Below are 17176 nucleotides of genomic sequence, written 5' to 3' on the forward strand. Positions count from 1 at the left end.
TGTGCAATTAATATATAAAAAGAGAGCAAGAGACCATGAAGAGAAATAGAAATGATGAAGGTGTTGTGTGTATCTGCAACATCTCTGTTGATGTCTCTGATATAACGGAAACTAAAAAAGGATACAGAGAATTGAAGACACACATTATTTAAGCCTGTTCATAGACCTCTGAATGTCTGTCCAGAGAGCGCTAACAGCATTTATCAAACAATATTTGGAGGCCTAACCTCGCTGATTAAAGGTCCAATCAGAAATGTAAAAAAGTGGCTTTTTGACCTCAGAACATATCCACTTCTTAACCGTACAGGTGCATAATGTATGTGATGTAACACTGTTAGTTCATAACTCTGTCCTGCTGAGTCGAGACAAACTGCACAACATAGTTTTGAACATTAGGGTTGAATATACCTGCATAGCCTTCATTTTGTGATGTTTCCTCAATAGCTTTCCTGCAATCATGCTCGCGGCGTTTGATGTTCGGTGCATTTTCACCGTTGAGGATCCATGTGTCAGGACTTTGCTGTGTAGGTGTACCTCTTGTCGGGCTCCCAGTGCATATGTGTGTTTGTGTGCATGGAAAAAGCTGGAGGCTGTAAATGCCATACCTCAAATTGCACATACAATAATGGACCACGATAATGGCTCTCAAATGACGCACAGAGGGAGCATTTGTGACTGTGAAGCCATTTGATAAAGAGGGGTCATGATGGCTGGGGGTAATGGCACCAAAAGTGTGTTTTCAGCTCCTATTCAGCCACTCTTGGTCATTTGGGTGGATGCTTTTAGTTGTTTTTTTTTCTGTACCTTCATGCATACCACTCCTATTGCTGTCTTTGTTTTTTCTTCACGGGCTGTGATGATGTTGGTGGTAGAGATGGGGGGATATAGCGGGGCAGCACAGTCCTCCTGTTCGATATCTCTGCGGGTTAAGTCCCCATCTAAAAGTAGAGCAACACATACTGTACAGTAACACCTCTCCAGAGTCACTTAACACAGAGGGAACAGTCAGACAATTTGTACAGCGCCTTTTCCTTTATCCTCTTTTTCTCCAGCTCGTCTTTACTCATGTACTCTGACTGTGGAGGGATTTTTTTTTTTTTTTGCTCTTGGTCCAAGGTGACTGGAAAACAAGCTCATGATAAAAGCCTGACCTTTGTCTGGGCTCTATCATTTTTCTGCAGGGATAATGTGGAGGGGTAGAAAGGAGAGAAATGTCAAAACAAAAATGGCATTGTTCACTGAGGCGCAAATAAAATCTGACTTTGATATGTGTGGCAGGACTTTCCCCCCCTTCCAGTGTTTCCACCTTTTTCCATCTGTGTGGTGCAGAACTACTCCTTGATGATTTTTTTTTCTGTGTGTCTACAAACCTTTGAGCCTGACTGTGTTTGTTTTTTTGCTGTGGTCGGAGAGCTTGCTGGGTGGTTTCGCAGGGCAGAGTCTGCTATCACTGCTTTGGATTTGTTAGGCTCAGATGGCTGTGGGGTCCTGCTGCAATACTGCTCCTCTCTCCAACCGGCCACTGAACCTCCCACACCACCCTCTGGGTGTTACCAAACAAAAACACACACACACAGTCACAGTAACACACACACACCAGGCCCCAGGCGCTATAGGATCGTGTCCAGAATGCATAACCTGCCACGAGCCAAAAAAGCAGCATGACACGTAAACAGACATGCACAGGCTTACATACTTATTTTACACACCTACACATTCACTCACACACCGAGGGAATTTCAGGGCGGCCCCTGAATCATAAGGTGATTTCACTCTCGGCAGACGTAAAAAAAAAAAAAAAAAGCTCAGTGTGATCTGGTTTTATCTCACCCCGCCCAGGGCTACAAACAGCTCATAATCTCAACAAACTAAATCCATAACATACTAGCCACAAAAAGGCCAAACACGGAGCAACAGGTGAATTATTTTCAGGCCAAGTCATGATTTTCAATTACATCCCCAAGGACATGAGGTGACTTTAAGATGGTGCGGAAGTGCAGGGTTCAGTTTTCATTGCATGTCCTCCAGACACAGCTCTGGGATGAGAAGGCAGAAGAAGGAGTTCTGTAGCGAGCACAGCAGAGGGCAGGGGGTCACTGTCTGAGAGCGAGTGTGGGGGAGGAGGGGTGGCTCAAAGTGACCCAGGTGTTCTGGCAGGAACACACTCTCCTTTGCTCGAAGCCCTGACTGAGTTATGAACTTGCTTGTGTTTTAAGCACAAAAAGCCTTCCTCTCGCTTTTTATTTCTTGAGCTCTGCAGCTGTTAGCTTTGATTTAATTCATAATCACAAATATCACTTCTCACTTTTTTACAAGATCCCTCGGAAACTGAATGAAAATTCAAATGGACCGCACTCGTATGGCCATTTTCTAGTCTTCACTGTGACACATGCACCTTTTCACACACACATTCACACACTGTTGGGAGAGACTGCTACGTGAAGTCCCCAACTGCCAATCATACCTAATCAAATTCACACACACATTCATGCACATGACGGTTTTGCCTTTGGGGTTAAATGTCTTGCCCAAGGACGTTTTCACAAAAAGGTTGCAGGAGGTGGGGGAACGACTGGACAACATTTGGATTGATTGACAACCCGCTCTACACACTGGAACTGGGTGAAAATGATTTTCTTTTTACCTGAAAATGTGCTTCATAAACTCAAGGTTTTGGCTATTTAACAGGCAGGGTAGATCAGATGAAAGATGTTTGGTTGCGTTCAAGTGGCAACCTCGTAGTCAACAAATGAAGACATGTGAAAAACTGCAGTTCCGCCTGGCACCACTTGAGGCTTGTTCTAAAAGCTAGTCAACCCCTATAGAGCTCAACAGTGACCGTGACCACCCACTTTTCCATTTTATATCCTGCATTGACATTTCACAAAATCCTTATATCAACAGATTTGAAGCCTGTAACCATGACAACCAGCTACCCCTACAGTATACTCGTGACTACAGTACATTTGATTCAGCACCAAAACGGCCAGTCTGGTAAGAAAGATGACCATTTCGGTCTTTATGCCGATCTTGTCTACTCCACTCATGACCACTGAGCGGATGAGGGTTGCATTTATCTAAATAACTCAGCCAATTTAATAATGGGCTTCAAGTTGCTGCTGCGAGCTGTCTGCTAGGTGTAAAACTCATTTTATTCAGTCTGAACTTAACCTCTCGGCTGTGTTTGTGTTGTTACTGCATTTGAGGATTTCCTCCTGTAATTATCAGATAAATGTGACCTGCTGTGTGGTTAATGGCAGTGTCAGACTGTCAAACAAGCTGTCAAACAGCCCGTGCGCCAGTGATTTTTAGTGAGTTTTAATATGAAACTATTTTATTTACATGTTAGCACTTATTAGCATGTATGGATGTTTGCATTTAAAAAAAAACCTGGCTTGTTAGCTCTCTTTCTGTGTTTCTCATCCATTGGTTCATCTCCACAGCCTGGCATCTCTCTGCTTTTTAAGTCTCAACACCTCCAGTCAGCCAGCTGTCATGTAGAATCTCATTCTGTTTGAAATGCATTGGTTTACTTGGTAATTTACCAGTTAAGGAATCAGCCACAGGCACAGGCTGTTTTTACCTTTACCCTGCTGACCTTTCTCTCTCTTCCCCACCAAATATGGTCACGTCCAGCTCCCATAAAAACCACATGGGGACAGCAAAAACGCTGAATCCCAGTCATCAAAATTGCCGAACTCATGTCCAACATTAACATTTGATGCTGCACACTGGGATCTTTACAATCCAGGGTTTTTGCAACCTAATAAATATAAAAAAGGGTCATTGGTCGGTGACGTTTTGGCTCTTGTGAATCTCCCAAACTATATGAAAGAACAATATCAAGTGCATGTGCCCCATGTGCGGGGGGATATGGTCCTCTTTACTGTGGCCTTGGGTTCGGGTCAGACCTTGGACCTTTGCTGCATGTCGTCCCCCACTCTCTTCTTCAGGCATTTCCCGCCTCTCTTCGGCTGTCCTACCTGGTAAAGACAAAAATAGCCCTAAAATATGACTTCACTGGTGAACTCCTTTTCATGTGGCTGAAAAGTTAAAAGTTCTGCGCATTAGCTGAGAAATACTTTGTATATTAAAAGTTGATATAAATGTTTAATGCATATAGTGCAATGGATGCAGGCTACACGAGTTACCCTTTAGTCTAAAAGATCTCGAGTCAAAATCAATGTTAGGAACTTTGAGGACTCAATGTATCCATATGAGAAATCTACTTAGAAGCTTTTATATTTAATAAAGTCCTCCCCGGGCAGACGATTCCTGTCAGCTTGCTCCGTGAAGCACGAAGCCAGAGCACTCAGTGCAAAGAAGATTACAGTTAGCTAAGATCTCTGAGGTTCAAGAGAAGGCACGGATCACTGCAACCATGGAGTGGTTTCAGGGAGGGAGGGGGGGATAAGAGAGCTAAGACACATCCCTCGACGTTGGCAGACTGGGGATGTGTCCAGATAATCCACAGTGACCAGCTGATGGACATCTCTGGGCGTCTGAGAGCTGGCGTGAGCTCCCAGTTTACTCTGTCGCTGTAATTGCCTGTTGGTCGCAGTAATGGCTAACTGTCTCTGCTACGTTTACTTTTCATTATGCTGATGTATTCATCACAGAATTTTTTGTTGACCTTATCAATCAGGGTTTAATTTCCTACAGAGATCATTTTAATTACAACTGTTCCCCCCCCCCCCCCACCTCCCCGGGGCCTGTTGAGATTGCAGCACCCGCCCGTTTAGAGGTGGCGCCTGCCGGCACAGTGACTGTGGCACACTGTTGCCTGGTCAGAGATTAATCAGCCGTTATAGCGCCTCTGCCATCCTCAGAGCCTCAAGTCAAATCTGCGACACTCAACTTAATTGGCAGTGAAATGGCAGAGGGAGATAGTCCTGCTGACCGGCAGCCAGCAGTAAAGGCCAGCCAGGCTCCAGCGTTCACCTCTCAGCCGTCACACATCCTGATTATATTAGCCCGTACAGGTCGGATAACCGCATCCCTCCACCTCTGTAATTAATTTGATTTGAGGAACAAAAAATGATTCAGTGGCCTTTAACTCGGCTCATTTATGAAAACACAAACCACAAGGAAGTGGTTATTATTCAAACGTACGAGTTATATGTTCTATTAATTTAGCTGCATGATATCTATACCACCCAAAGCAGAGTTTATAAGAGAGCTGAAGGGACTGCGGAGCGTTTTATTTCAAGTCATAAAGACAATGCATTTAGAGTGAGGGTACAGGCTTTCTTTCAACTATTATATGAAATAAAAGGATTTTTGTCTGGTTTGCCTGGAAGCCAGTTAACACGCTCATGCTGCTGCTTTCCCCCGTGTGACACGGCAGAGAAAGGTCATGATATTTGAATTTCAGCACAGGTCTTAAACAGGCAAACACAACAATCTTGTATAAGCAGCTTCGCCTGTTTGTTAAGACATGACGCTGAGAATGGTGTGTTTGATTTCTGCTCGGCTTGCCCTCAAAATATAAAACAGCTCTTGCATCTTTGCTCATCATTTTAAGCCCAAAAAGAAAATCTCCAGGTTTTCATGATAGACGCTAACATATCGATCGGTCCATTTACAAAGAAGGGTCATTGCATTCTATTTACCAAGTGCTTTTAGTAGCTAACAAAGGTGTTTGCTTTTAAAGATTGGGGTCACCTGGAGAGCTCAGGTGTTTTTCTTTTTGTTTGGTTGGGTTTTCAGGTGTGTGTGCATGCAGACTTCTTTAAAAGCCTGCCAGACCTCCTCCTTCAAACTCTCCAAAGCCTGGATGCTGAGTCGCAGGTGTGCACTTCTCTGATCAATCAGCGAGTCAAAAGTGCTTCTCATTGGTGTGATGATAGCACACATCAGCTTGAAGACTTTCAGCAAAGAGAACAACTTCTTTCTAACTCTTAACTGCAGAGTGCACTGCAGACAAATTTGGCAGAGCAGGGTGTCATGTTCCCTGCGTATTGATTAGAGGATTAAATGTGTTTAGTTTTGATTCAAGTTGCCATGGAGGAGTATGTAGCTAATCACTTAGTGTCAAGGCATTAGCGCTCGCAGCCTCGGGTTTCGATCGCGTTAAGCGTAGGCAATGCTTCCCCTGGGATTCCCTGGAACTGATGGTCTGGCCCGTTCATCCCTCCACCTATCACGCTCCCCACCGCCCCCACCAGTGACTGCCCTTCTGCAACCTCCTGCATTATTTGGAGCGCATCCATCCATTCTGTGATAATGACTCATGGGCATGTCTCAATCTGTCAATACGTGCACCCCATTCTATTAAGTCAGCAGCGATGTATTTCTCTATCAGTGATTGGATGTGCTGCAGACGTGCATTGGGGGTGGGGTTGACATGTGGGTGGCACCCCATCAAGACACTGCAGCGATTACCGGAGGTAGACGCTCCTTTAATGCCCTCATCACTCCTACTGAAAAACCATTCCATCCAACACACACACAGACACACACACAGAAAAGTTGAATGGGTTTGAGACATCATTAACCGGCAATGGCGCGCCAGTCTGACTGATGGGAGGATGCACTCCGTCTTGTGTAGCCGCGATATCACAAAGGTCATCATTGGTCTAAATTGTGATGTTCTGTTGCCTGCCACTTCTGTTCTTTGTGTTGTATAGCTCCTGGCGAGAGAGAGCCTCCATTTTCCCCGCCGTTTTAAAGCGTCGCAGCTGGATCAGCATGTCCTCAAACAATGGGAAACGTTGGTAATTATGAATAGAGACCATGTAGAGGAAGGCCGATCTCTGAACCCATCAGCTATCATCCGATGAAGATTTATTTAAAGCCAACTTTTTCAGTTCTTCCGTTGGGATCACAGCATTCCAATTCTTGCCTCCTAACACTGACTACCAGTCAAGCTGAGGATTGATTTTAAAGAGGACATATCATCCCCCTTCTCCACCTTTTCAAACAGTCCCCTGTAGTCTAAATGAAACATCTGTGCTGTGCATTGGTGAAAATATAACGTGAATCAAGCACCAGAGGAGGTTTGTGACCCTGTATAAACCAGCTCTCTCAGAACGCTCCGTTTTGGTGTGTGTGTCTCTTTAAATGCAATGAGCCCCCACTGAGTCTTCCAGGTAGACATCACTCCTCTGTAGCAAGAATAAAAATGACGGACCTGCACAAAAAGTTTTGCTCTAGGCTGGGGGTGGAGTCCATGGGTGGCGATATCAGGGGAGGGGAGGAGATTTTTTTTTTTGTCAGAATCCCACTGTGATGTCAGACAATTTGAAACGGAGCATTTTTCTCTGTGTTGTAAGACTTATGCAGACCACAAACAAAGGACTGGATGGGTTTATTTTACATTTTGTCAGGTCAGTAGACACTCCCAAATACAGTATATGTTCAAAAACACTGTCAAAGTGGATTTTTCATAGTATGTCCCCTTTAAAATGTTGTGTTTAAGGCTTACCTCTCATAACTCCTGTCCCTATATCAGCCGATCCACGACAATGGGGATCATGCTTTTTCCATTGCAGGACCAAAATTGTGGAACTCTTTACCTCCAAACATCCGTCCCTCGCCAACTATTGATGTTTTTTAAAACTCACCTCAAAACATATTTATACTCAATTGCCTTTCATTTTCAATAACCCTGCAAGCACAAGATCCATAGCTCTCTTAGTCTTGTTTTACACTGGATTTAATTGTTACCTGTTCTTGCATTTTGATTGTTGTTGTTCTTGTTTTTTCTGTTCAGCACTTTGGATAAACTGTACAGATTGTGTTTTGCCCCCTCAGCTCGCACAGATTTTTTTTTCCTGCACGCTGATATAAAAGTGGACAAAACAACTCGGACTACGACCACAAACAAGAACTCTCACAGTACCGGAATCTGGTCCCTCGCCTTCAGATTCTCCATTTGTATGCACAAACTGTAAATAGGAGATTAAGGGCAGCCTGAGGGATCAAGGATTTGAAGGTCAAAAGGTTCCTAAGCTTGGAGATTGACTGAATATGAAGTTGAGGACAGGTCCCTTTGATTCCTCCAGACTCCTCATTAACTGTCACGCACTGTGGGAACACGATGTTGTACCCTGTCAGACACATGTATTCAGGTAAGGCTTTTGTCCTGCCCGTTGGATCAGGAGATACATTTTCATCCAAATTAGTGATGGGAACTCAGGCTCTATTTAGTGATCCAGATCATTTGGCTCGTCTCAGCAATAACCTATACTGCGTCTCTTCACTTGGTGCCATTTTGGCTTTTTATGGAATCTAGCAAATTAAGTTATGATGATGATCTAAAGTTAATGTTTTGACCTATAACTTGTTATGTAATTTACTTCAAGTATTCATTGTAATTTGTCCAGGACACAGCAACGAGGACTATAGCCTCTTTAAGGTATCATACATTTTGATCCTTTAACCAGAGTTCTCATTGTTCTGTAGCACTTTCCATTCAAACAAAGCTTTGCCTCTTAGCCGAAGCATCGGCAGCCACAAGCGTGACACATAAAACATTTTTTCTTTCAGATTCCTGCTCAGCAATGTCAGCAAGATATTCATTTGCGTGACAACATGATTTGGCACTCAAAGTTGAAAATCAGTATCATTTTACCCCTCAATGTTGTAGCCAACTCATGCATATTTATCACATGGCGATAGACTAATGTGCTCCCAGCTCTGTGGCCCTGTAAATGATCTTCTCTGACTGCATTGGGGATGTTAGTCGTGCTGTCTGGACCGAATCTCATGAATATGCATCCCTGCAGGGTTAACGTGTATTTCTCAGGTCCCAGCAGCTTCTTGTGGTTAACCAGAGTCCTCGTTACACAGCTTGTTGTTGTAGGCTTTTATCTGAGGAATATAAATACATAAAACAGAGGACTTAGATTCAGCAGCAGTAGTAAGAAACTCCTTTAGTCTATCAGATGTATCACAGACTGCTACCCTGTTTTATCTTGAAAGTGACTGGACGCTGTGTGCGTTTCCTTGTCTGACTTCCTGTCCGGCTCGTTCTGGTCTGTCCAGCTTGCAGCGTGCTTGAGCGTGCTTGCAGCGTGCTCTGTGAAAAGTAGACTGGCAGCGGCGCTCGCTGTGGAAACACAATCATTGACTAGAGTGGCAGTGAACGGCGGTTATGTCGTGTGCCCCATGTAAAGATGTAGAAGCCGAGTGTTCGATTCCAACCTTGAGCCTTCGATGCACGTCATCCCCCACTCTCGTCTCTCAATGTTCCCTGTCTCTGTTCAGCTCTTATCCAATAAAGGCCAAAAATTACCCCAAAACCCCAAAACCCACCCACAAAGAGGTCTAAGTTTCTCTCTAATGACATCCGGTTCGACCTACTGTGGGTGTAAATACTGTTTTGGGACTCATTGTTTTAAAGCCATATCGAGCTGTTTGTTCAGATAATGATGAATACATATTGGGCAAGCGATGGAAATATAATTAATACTCCTTCACAACAGCAACATTCTTCTTCGTGTACTCACATCATAGATTATAACTGGTGATGATATTTTCCTGGCTGTGTTGTTTAGAAAATACACATTTCAACATTTAAAGTGGCTTTTACTGACATTCTGTAAAAAATTGAAGTGGTCTACAATGATTGCTTGATCGGCACTCAGAGTCCACTTTCTCTCCCCCTGGAGAGTAATTATCACCCATGCTCTTTATTTCCCCATTAAGGCACATATTATGATTTTTTGAATTACAGCCTCTGTTTGTGTCATTTTAAATGCAACTACTTGAACTTAAAAATTACTAAATGTAATTGTGGCTTTTTCTGGTGCAGCTACAAAAGCACTTAGAAGAACTAAAGAAGTCCATTTATTTTCTCCTACCTTTCTTTCTTTGCCCTGTCACCACAAGATGGTAAACAAATGGTGAGTGGGTCGGCACGCTGCCGCTCAGAGCCCAGGAGGCCGTTACTCAATTATGGCCCTTAATGAGGCCTTCTGCTCGTGAACTTTGTGTTGACTCGGCCTTGGATACAGTTTTCTGCTGGCAGCTCAGTGGTGGTCATTGATCAAGCGAGGCAGTGGGCTTTGAAACCTGCGGGGAATGTTTGACCGAAGAAAAAGAACAAAAGAAAGAAAAGAGGCAGCGGGGGAGATTGGCGACGTGAGAATGTTGTACAGAAAAACTCAGGCTGGAGGAGGTTTGCCATGAAACCAAGAAAAAACAAATGAATACTTGTGCATGTTTGTGCATATCGATGTCTAAAGGTTCAGTTGACGTGACATTCAAGCTGTATATCTTTGCATGTGAGCATATTTCACTGATATCCTTCCCTTTCTGTCTCCACAGTGAATAAACACAAGCCGTGGATTGAGACGTCGTACCATGGCGTGATCACTGAAAACACTGACGTCGTCCTGCTGGATCCGCCTCTGGTGGCCCTGGACAAAGACGCCCCGATCCCCTATGCAGGTATGGTACATTTTATATGGCTCTGAACGAAAAAGGCTCCACTTTGAGGCAGCCAACGTTGACTTAGGTGTTAATCTGCACAGGGAAGCATAGCTGCAGGATATACTTACACTAAGGACTTAAACCATATAAGGCTGTCATGTGTTATCACTGTGAAGGGGCTTAAATTGGCTTCATGCACTGTAACTGCTGCATCACTGCTTTTTTCTTTACTGCTTTTTTTACGTGTTAACTCCGCTCTGCACCACAACCATTCAAGCCAATGATTCCCAGCGAGCACGTATGACATGCCACGTTCATATTTCATATTTATTTGGTCGTGGAAAGTGGCTCAAATAAACCTCAACATGGTGGCAAAATATGCTGGGAAAAAATAAATAAATAGAATAAAATCAAACCGGATTAGATGCTTCCCACTTTGTGACAGTTCCAGCTCGGCTAAAGGGTGCCAGCTCTTGTGGGAGGACATTAGCTGGAGGCAGTTGGCGCGTCCAGCCACCCTCTCTTCCGCCAGGGTGCTAATGTGGCCAAGGCCGTAGCATTTGGGGCTGCTGCACTGGGCTGGAGCCCCCTAACCGAGGCCCTCGAGCTGGGCTGATGGATGGAGGGAGTGTGTGTGTGTGTGTGTGTGTGTGTGTGTGTGTGTGTGTGTGCGTGTGCGTGTGTGCGTGTGTGCGTGTGTGTGTGTGTGCAGGCTTGCATGTGTATATGGTTAGTAAAACATTTGTCATTGTTTGCTTCTGTGTGTTAGGGTGTGTGTGTGTGTGTTTGTGCTGTGGCATGGCCTGAGGGGGCTCAGTGTAATGGCCACCCTACAGGGAGAAAGAGAGAAAATGATGAGACAGTAGGGAGGGTAGCTGGCTGACCAGCATATGTCCTCTGGCTCTCGATAGACTGACAACCACACAATGGCAAAGCCCAAACTCATGCACGCACACCCACACACACAGCAGGGAGAAAGCTTTTGGGTGTTCCTAGATTTTATAAGTCAGGGGACTGAGAGTGATTTCTCACCAAATTATTAATAAGCAAGAACATTAACATCACAGTTCTGTCTCGCAGCAGCCTACCGCTCTTTTTCCTGCTATCAGTTCTCATTTCTCACTTTCCTCTCATCACCACTTCCCACATATTTCTTTTGTATTTCACCATCCTCCCTCTGGACCTTTGAGTTACCCCAGCAAACCCACACGTAAACACACACACACACACAAAAGATGATGCAGCACTCACTCTTCAGCACTTAAAGAAGTGGCAGAGTCTTACCCTGTAGACACGGTTCAAGGCTGAATTAGACAGTTATCCAGTAATTCTGCCTTCTTGCAACAAATTGCCGGGCGGGGATGACAGGCCAGTGGCAGCTCAGGTAGCTTAACTTAAGCCTCGTTAATTAGGGCAGCCAGGTTTTAATTACAATGGGTGGTTTCACACTAGGGGCCCGGATCTGAATACGCTTGAATCCAAAGTCCAGTTCATTTGATCAGTGTGAACACAAACTAACGTACTCTGGTTCTGTGCCAGAGTCCGCTTGAAGAGGTGGTCACGGCAACCATTCTCAAATGAGGAAGTGGGCCGTTATATGACGTAATGGTCCATGGTCTCGCCCTGCCTTGGCCTTGGTTTTTGACTCAGCCTCAAACCCTAAGGTCTTAGTCTGGCCCTGCCTTGGCCTTGGTATTTGTCTTGACTCGGTCTCAATCCCTAAATGTCTTGGTCTCGGTCTCGCCCTGTCTTGGTCTTGGTCTTGACTCGCCCTGCCTTGGTCTTAGTCTTGACTTGATCTGGATCCCTAAATGTCTTGGTCTTGTCTTGGTCTTGTCTTGGTCTTGTCTTGGTCTTGACTCGGTCTCGCCCTGCCTGGGTCTTAGTCTTGACTTGATCTGGATCCCTATATGTCTTGGTCTTGTCTTGGTCTTGACTCGGTCTCGCCCTGCCTTGGTCTCGGTCTTGTCTCGCCCTGCCTTGGTCTTAGTCTTGACTTGATCTGGATCCCTAAATGTCTTGGTCTTGTCTTGGTCTGGGAGCACTCAGGTCTCGGGTATGTCTTGGTAAACCTGTGAGAAAGATAAAGTACACAAATGTGTTTTGCTTTGGACACAAGCTGATGCCAAAGTCATGTCCAGATTCTTCTCTACAACTAGTTATTACTGAACTCAATGTTTTTCAGTTGCGCTAACTGCAAGTCATTTATGTCAACGACTGAAACTCAACGTGTTACACAAATCTAAAGTACGTTCGAAAATATTCACATTGCTGCCTTATCAAGTGGCGCCTGAACTCTGCAGGGCTGCATGAAAAGTGAGTCTATCCCAGAAGTCTATTAAGTTATTAAGTTGAAGTGGTTATTTTAGGAGAATGCTACCACCGTACCGAGTGTGCTTTTAAAGTGCGGGGTTATGAGGGTTAATGTGCAGGGGCTGTGATGAGCGCGGTTGTTTGACACAGGTTAACTGGCTGTCAGTCCATGCTGGTTTATCGTCTGCCAGCATACACAGACACCGACACTCACACGTTGTCTTGTAGTAGTTTCTTTCTATTCATGTGTCAGTCCTCCTTTCGCTGGTCGTCAGGCCTGCAGCGTTTCATTTAACATCAAATCTCACCATTCACCCAGGTAAGCAAACACTGCATGGTCAACAGCTCCACCAGCTTGGATTGCTTCCTCCACAAGGCCTCAGTTCTCTTGACTTCTTTTATTATTATTATTTATTCTGCAAATAAAGTCAGGTGACAAAAGTACGAGAATGCAAAGGCATGCACGCTCTGGGTGCTTGCAGGAGGTGATGGATGGTTTTAAAAAGAGACAGGACTTTGATCTGAGAGGCCCAGGGTTTGATTTCAGAGCTTAACAAATTGAAAATGTTGATCACACCAAAGTCAAAATCTGAAATGCTTTTTTTTTTTATCCCCGAAGAGAAGTGTTGTCGTGGCCGTTGCTCTTAAAGAAACACAAACTATACAGAAAGTATTCAGCACATTACATGGGGAAAGATTGTAATAAAATTATGAAAATAAGCTAGTCATGTAGCCTATTTGCGGTTACATGTGCATGAGTTATGTAAGTAGGGTGAAGGGTTCCCGCAAGCTAACTGCCGGTGTTTGTCACCTGCCTGTCCAACAGGAAGCAGACCAACTCCACGTCCACAAGTAAAAGACAACACAAGGTTCACCCTCGATTTAGAACGAGCTTTATCCACTTGGTGTTTCTCCTCACTGTGATTATATTTTCTCTTCTTTGTCGCTATGTCCACCTCTGTCATATTCACCGGTTTGAATTGCGTCCAATCGCTGATCAATCCACTCCTAAACTCACCTGCTGCGTTGTCATTGGCTGGAGGAAACACACCAGCTCCGCCCAGAAATGTCCCGAGTCAACCAAAACAAATCAGAACAGTAAAATCCAGTCAGAGGACAGAGTCTCTGCAGACACAGTCACCACCACACATGTACGGAGGCCCAGAAGGGATGATGGAGCAGCTTGACTTTCGGAGAAGTCTGTATTTTATTTTGAAGGAAAAATCTGCGGACTCTACCTTCAAACCTTCAATGATTCAAGGACGATCTCCAACAGTTTTATCATTTCCATTAAGAAAAAGATTCACAGCTAAAGCTTAAAGCCCCGTTCTGATCTCTAAATGTGGAGTCTAAGATGATCTCATCACCTGTCAAAGTGTATAAATGGAAATTAAAAGTCACTTAAAATCAGAGCGTGTCGCTGCAGAAAAAATACAGATGGAAAGTTAAAGAAGAGGGTTTCTGATGAGGGACGCTTTACGCCTTCTCAATCTCATTTCATGAGCTGGATGGAAATTTCACGGAGGCCAGGGGGCTGCTTTTAATAAGGCGACTCTGTTTTCAGCAGGTGCTGCTGTTTCAATTCCCTCAAAAGCCCCTACTTCAAAGTAGCAGTTAAAAACCCCTGATTATAAAAAATACGATTAAAACGTCTCTTTTTAAGGACGGGGAGTCTGTGTTGAAAGAAAAGGCTCTCAGACGTCTTTGGTCCATGTGTGCTTTCTCTTCAGATCATCATCCAGCCCATCCTTCCTCTTTCAGTCATTTTGCTTGTTTTTTGACCTGGAACAAGCTCTCTCTCTCTCTCTCTCTCTCTCTCTCTCTCGCTCTCTCTCTTGCCCCTTTTATGTGTAATAACACTCATTTTTTCATCTTTTTTTTTTTCTCCCAAATAATTTCCACCTGTCGGATTTCCTCCATCTCCAGTGCATTCAGGGGGGTTGGAGTGGTGCCCTTTACCTTCCCCGAGACTCGATGCTGCCCACAGCACATGCACCATTTTCCCACCGAATGATGACAGCTTTTTTCTTTTCACAGATAGTTCTGTCTAATTAGCTCTATTTTTGACTCAGAGCATGAAGGACAAAAAAAGAAGCAGACGGACACAACAGTAGCAGACTTTAAAAATCCACCTTCATGTTATTCAGAGATACTTTGATTTGTGCAAACATGCTTTTGCAGATACGCTAAAAAGCTGAGGTAACATCGAGACGTTTCTGTTTTCAAAGTGCTTTAGACTTTAGCTTAGAGACAATGGAGCCATCATTCTGCCATTGTTCACATACTCATTTATTAATGAAGTACTGAAATGCAATCTGCTTCCTCACTGAACCACAAAGATGAGGGAAATCGTCTTTGTAATGAGATTTCTTTCCTGGGCTTCTTTTTTGTGTGTCTTTTGATGAGTTACAGAAGTGGCAGGAGGGAGGCAAGCCGAGCTGCAATTCACTGAAAAGGAAGAAAAAAAAAAGAGGACACATTCAGTTTCCCTTGAATGGCACTACGCTAAATGTTCAGTCAACTACATTCTCGACCCACCGGGCTGCAGACATGCTTGAGTCATAGAGTTGCTTTAAAGGAAGAATGTGCGACTTTTTGATCCTGTAGATGTCGCCCCTGAGCACCAGCATGAAACCAAACCAAACCATTCTGATACAGAATGACCGTGATTTAAAAATGCTTACTTGACATTTAAATAAGCAAATAAGAGTTCTGTTCTTCTTCTTCTCTCTAGTCCTTGACTAAAACAGCTTTTATACACAAGGGGAGGAGCCGGCCGTCCCGTCCATGTAATCACGGCTCTGACAACAACACAGCCAGCAGGACTCGAGCTTCTCACTCATTGTAGACAGTCATGACTCAGAGACACATTTACACAGGATAGACTTGATTTATGATATATTTATGTGTAACATGTCGCACATTCTTCCTTTAAAACTGAGGCGTTCACTGCTATTGAGATTGGACGCTGATGTGCAATGCTCCGTCCTCCTCTTCGCTCCGTGCATGCCTGAAATGGAAACATTTGGTTATGTTGACTTGTTGACACTACAGACTCTTGTGGAGTTAACAGATCTAAATTTGGTTTCTGCAGATTAACAATGTCTCTCACTTTAAGCCCAATTGAAACTGCATCCTTCTCCAGCAGGGGCAGGTGGACATGGCCCTGCTGTTTCCTGAGGGTGATTATGTGGAATCATTCTGAGGAAATACTTAAACCAACAATGTCCTCATCGTTTTCCCCTATGCCAGGACGTTCCTCTTAACGAGATCCTACAGGAATTAAGAGCAGGCTGCTTAGCCAGTAGATAGATGTTTTAGTGGAAAACAGGTGGAAACCTAGCGTCCTCCTCAGGTGTTTAAAAAAGGGGGAGCCACTGTGGTAGTGCAAAATATTAAAGTTCAGGGCGCATGGTGGCCTAGTGGTTAGTGCGCACACCCCACGTATGGTTGCTATTCCTCCAAGCAGGTGCCATGGGTGGCTCCTTTCCCACATGTCGTCCTCCACTCTCTCTCTCTCTTTCCCCGGTTTCTGACTCAATTGCTGTCCTGTCTCTATATAAAGGCATTAAAGACCTCCAAAAAACGTTATTATTTTTTTGTTTTGTTCCAAGAGCGGCCATTAGAGGATGACTGCGAAAACCGAAGAATACCCATCAGGACCCATGTTAAAACATTCAGTAAGATTTAACACTTTCAAGTAATGATATTGGTATTTAAGGCTGGATTCTTTACGATACAGGTGTTGTTTTATATTATAACTTACCTGTTTTTAATTTATTAAGAATTGTTGATAAGTTTTCATAATTAGAGGTGTGGCAGAGTGACTGACATGCTGTTTGTCCAGGAGGATTTAGATTAAAAAGCATTTCCAATATGGCGACCACCATCGTTTAGCGTCATACTACAGGCATTTCTCAAACCACTCCCTACACCCTCTACCTTTACACTTCCACTCTGTTTGTGCGCTCCCATGGAGGGTCGTACTGATCCTGTTGAAACCTCTGGGTGTCTCCTCTGGCTGCTGGGCTAAAGGTACATTAGCTAACAGAAGCCCAAACGGATAAAATAGGAGGTTAAACAAAGTCCAGTCACTGTGGGAGAAGGAGAGCGAGAGGCAGACAAACAGGTATACAAGTTCACACTCCAGTCAGGATTCCCACAGAGATGTACTCAGCTCAACATTTTAAAGAGAGTTTTCCAGGCCTGGTGTGGACGTGTCCGTAGTGGATAAACTCATAATAAGAAAAAGTTATAGGCTACCAAATGCAATCCCTGCTTGGCAAACATTTAAAGATCAGATGAATCCAGAAATGTTGGTGAAATCTGGAGAGATAGGACAGCATGTCTTAGCTGTTGTGGAAGGTCATTCGTTCATTTTAGTTTGACTTACAGCAGTGAGGAAACAAATATGTTATTGTACTGTACTGTATTGCAGTTCCTCGAGTGTCCACTAGAGGCTGGCTGCAGAAGCACAGGAAGTCAC

At 44.1% G+C, this 17176-nt stretch overlaps 1 protein-coding gene across 1 annotated transcript in view; it reads left to right on the forward strand.

Annotated features, from left to right (window-relative positions):
- Positions 1-17176, forward strand: part of LOC132979782 (calsyntenin-2-like) — a 249083-nt gene that overhangs the window by 89261 nt on the left and 142646 nt on the right. Inside the window, exon 2 of the mRNA XM_061045606.1 lies at positions 10273-10395. Coding sequence (XP_060901589.1) covers positions 10273-10395 — 123 coding nt within the window. The remainder of the gene's footprint in view (positions 1-10272; positions 10396-17176) is intronic.

The sequence above is a fragment of the Labrus mixtus genome, chromosome 9 (assembly GCF_963584025.1).
Source record: "Labrus mixtus chromosome 9, fLabMix1.1, whole genome shotgun sequence".
NCBI classification, from domain to species: domain Eukaryota; kingdom Metazoa; phylum Chordata; class Actinopteri; order Labriformes; family Labridae; genus Labrus; species Labrus mixtus.